This window comes from Hordeum vulgare, chromosome 7H (assembly GCF_904849725.1).
Source record: "Hordeum vulgare subsp. vulgare chromosome 7H, MorexV3_pseudomolecules_assembly, whole genome shotgun sequence".
Taxonomy (NCBI): domain Eukaryota; kingdom Viridiplantae; phylum Streptophyta; class Magnoliopsida; order Poales; family Poaceae; genus Hordeum; species Hordeum vulgare.
This window is the reverse complement of record NC_058524.1, coordinates 630115368-630118966: the sequence shown is the minus strand read 5'-3', so window position 1 is coordinate 630118966 and position 3599 is coordinate 630115368. Positions and strand designations below refer to the sequence as shown.

Here is a 3599-nt window from a genome sequence, read left to right as displayed (position 1 = left end):
ATTACAAAAGCAACATGGACTAACTTGGACTCCACACCTACCCGAAGTAGCACATGGAAAGGATTAACCGACTCATTCTGGACTTTTATAATCTAATAATCAACCGAGAGGCCATGCATCCGTCTAGTATATTACAGTATATATAATAACAATCCATACTAGACGACGAGGACGATTTGAACGGCAAGTTTCACGCTGTCACTCCCACTCTCGCTCTCATTTTATTAATCACTAACAAACGCATGATTTGATCAGACACCCAAAATAGGAATAGGAGATGCTATCATCAAGCATGCTTCTTGCTGCCCAGAGCATCCCACGACTAGAAAACACGGCTGGCCGGAGGATTATAACACGATCGAGCGACCAATCCAAGCACCTACGCACTCTTCTTTGCTCTCATCCTCTAGCTAGCTAACTAGCTCTCTTGGATCATCCATGGCGAAGGTGATGAACCTGACCCCGGTGCACGCGTCGTCGATTCCAGACTCCTTCCTATTGCCGGCAGATCGACTCCACCCAGCCACCACCGATGTCTCCCTGCCCATCATCGACATGTCCCGCGGCCGCGACGAGGTCCGCCAAGCCATCCTCGACTCTGGCAAGGAGTACGGCTTCATCCAGGCTAGTTGCTCGCTCTCGATGGATCCATCTCATCAACAATAACAAAATCCCACCTTTAAAAAAAAATTAAAATAAAATAACCAATCCACCTGCTTGAATTATCGGAATTGACCGACCAACTGGTAGTATTGCATTGCATGCAGGTGGTCAACCATGGCATCTCCGAGCCGATGCTGCATGAAATGTACGCGGTGTGCCATGAGTTCTTCGATATGCCTGCGGAGGACAAGGCGGAGTTCTTCTCTGAAGACAGAAGCGAACGCAACAAGCTCTTCTGCGGCTCCGCCTTCGAGACCCTAGGCGAGAAGTACTGGATTGACGTCCTCGAACTCCTCTACCCCTTGCCTTCGGGCGACACCAAGGACTGGCCCCACAAGCCACAGATGCTCCGGTAATAATAATTAAGCTGCAACCATTTAGGCCGACGAATCGAATGGCTTGCTTTCATGTCAACTGATCTTTGCGCCTTCGATTCTAATCTGCAGGGAGGTTGTTGGGAACTACACCTCGTTGGCAAGAGGCGTGGCCATGGAGATCCTGCGGCTGCTGTGCGAGGGACTGGGACTCCGGCCAGACTTCTTTGTCGGGGACATCAGCGGAGGCCGCGTGGTCGTCGATATCAACTACTACCCGCCTAGCCCGAACCCGAGCAGGACGTTGGGCCTGCCGCCACACTGTGACCGGGACCTTATGACCGTCCTCCTCCCCGGGGCCGTTCCTGGCCTCGAGATCGCCTACAAGGGCGGCTGGATCAAGGTCCAGCCCGTGCCAAACTCCTTGGTTATCAACTTCGGCCTACAGCTCGAGGTGACTTTTTTGCATCGTCGTTAAGTGTAATTACTAGTACTGAATATCCAGTAATAATATAATTTAGATTGCTCATTTCTTGGTTTTGCACGTATATACACACTATATTCATGCATGCAGGTCGTGACCAACGGGTATCTGAAGGCTGTCGAGCACCGCGCGGCCACCAACTTTGCCGAGCCCCGGCTGTCAGTGGCCTCGTTCATTGTGCCGGCGGACGACTGCGTCGTCGGCCCTGCGGAGGAGTTCGTCAGCGAGGACAACCCGCCACGCTACCGCACCCTAACCGTCGGCGAGTTCAAGCGCAAGCACAACGTTGTCAATCTGGATTCCTCAATCAATCAGATCATTAACATCAATAACAACCAGAAGGGAATATGAAGCAGAAACAGGAGAAAGAGGATTTGCATCACTTCCTCGATCGTTCGAGAAAGGCCAAGTGATGCCAAGTTTTATTCCAATGTCTCTCAAGTCGCGACGGGTGTCAGTTACATCTAGCTGATACGAGATATTTAGTCGTGACATGTGATGAGATCGTACGTACCTGTCGTACGTGTTGGTGATACCAAGCAATACAAATGTGACCAATAAGTTGTATGTTTGAACTAAATAAGGACCTAACTACATAGGGACGCCGCACCCGTGCGCTCCGGTGCGGCGGCTCCTAACAATCCATGCTTGCTATACGTAGCGGCAGTACATATGCGTTACTTGCACCATGCTGGGCCCTCTTAAACCAACTAAGAGACGACCCATTCGCGGCGCTGGCACAATGCTGGGCCCTCTAAACCAACTAAGACTGCTCCTGGTAGTGGTAGTAGCTGGCAGTGCATGCATGCCTACATGAATTAATCGAATACTACAGTAGAAGGATAGACAACATATGCATCCAAAGCATGGGAATACAGTGCATGCGCTACAAAGGAAAAGCAAAAGCCAGAAAAGAGCACTATTCACCACATGGTCCAGCTCTAGTTAACCATGCTTAGTCACCAATTTACAATTACTTAGTTGTCGGATTACAAAAAGTTAGTGCTGGCTTTACAAGTACTTTGTTGTCGTATTAACCGTGCTAAATCACCAGATTATGAATACTTAATAGCCAAATATTTAAACATACTTAGTTACCAGATTATAAAAACAATAATTTCTTCGTAAACTAATGTAAGATCATTTGAAATACTATTTTAATAATCTAAACACTTTCATATTAGTTTACAGAGGAAGTGCTAGTTATCAGATTTGGATGTGCTTATTTGCCAGATATTTAGACTACTTAGTTGCCAAAAACAAATAGCATGCTTGCTTGCCATATTATAGGTACTTGGTTTTCAATTCTGAAATAACTTAGTTGCCTGATTAGACATACTTATTTCTAAATTAAAAAATGTTTTTACTTGCAAGACACTTCTGTGCCAGGGTATTTAGTTGCCAAATTACAGGTACTCGGTTTTCAATTTTAAAACAACTTAGTTGCCAGATTAGTTGTACTTATTTATAAACTAAGAATCTTTTACTTGGAAGATACTTTTGTGACAGGGCATTTAATTGCCAGATTATAGGTACTTGATTTACACTTTTAAAATAACTTAGTTACTAGACTAAATATACTTATTTTTAAACTAAAAATGCTTTTACTTGTCACATACTCTCTCTGTAAATTAATATAAGACATTTTAAAACACTACTACTCTTTTATGAGGGCATTTAGTTGCTACTCCCTCTGTAAATTAATATAAGACATTTTAAAACACTAATACTCTTTTGCGAGGGAATTTAGTTGCTACCCCCTATTTTCCTAAATATATAACGTTTTGACAGCTCAATTTAAGTTGGCAGAAAAGTCATATACTCCCTTCGTTCCTAAATATAAGCTTTTTTAAAGGTTTCACTATAAGACTATATAAAGATGTATATATGCATACTTTAGAGTACAAATTTACTCATTTTGCTTCGTATGTAGTCTCTAATAAAATCTATAAATACTTAGGAACGGAGGGAGTATTTAAAAACGGAGGGACTAGATCATAAATACAGTACTTGTTACCAAAATTTGTAAAAAAAAATAGTTTCAAACACTTGCTGTAGGTTTAAACCTTTATGCTTCCTGGATTTAAAACCATTTAGTAGGGTCATGTCTAGCACACTAGCGCACCACTCATAGCTCA

General features: G+C 43.8%; 1 protein-coding gene across 1 annotated transcript; it reads left to right on the top strand.

Annotated features, from left to right (window-relative positions):
- The first annotated feature begins 338 nt into the window (after nucleotides 1-338).
- On the top strand, nucleotides 339-2036 carry LOC123410421 (mugineic-acid 3-dioxygenase). The gene is made up of 4 exons (XM_045103361.1): nucleotides 339-624; nucleotides 768-1015; nucleotides 1110-1431; nucleotides 1552-2036. Exons 1-4 carry the CDS (start codon nucleotides 439-441, stop codon nucleotides 1810-1812), a joined length of 1017 nt encoding a protein of 338 aa, XP_044959296.1. The 5' UTR covers nucleotides 339-438; the 3' UTR covers nucleotides 1813-2036.
- Nucleotides 2037-3599: the final 1563 nt, after the last annotated feature.

Coding starts and splice junctions, on each gene's coding strand:
- LOC123410421 (XM_045103361.1), top strand. CDS start 439: ATGGCGAAGGTGATGAACCTGACCCCGGTGCACGCGTCGTCGATTCCA. Junction 1,016..1,109: donor CACAAGCCACAGATGCTCCG/GTAATAATAATT, acceptor TCTAATCTGCAG/GGAGGTTGTTGGGAACTACA. Junction 1,432..1,551: donor ACTTCGGCCTACAGCTCGAG/GTGACTTTTTTG, acceptor TCATGCATGCAG/GTCGTGACCAACGGGTATCT.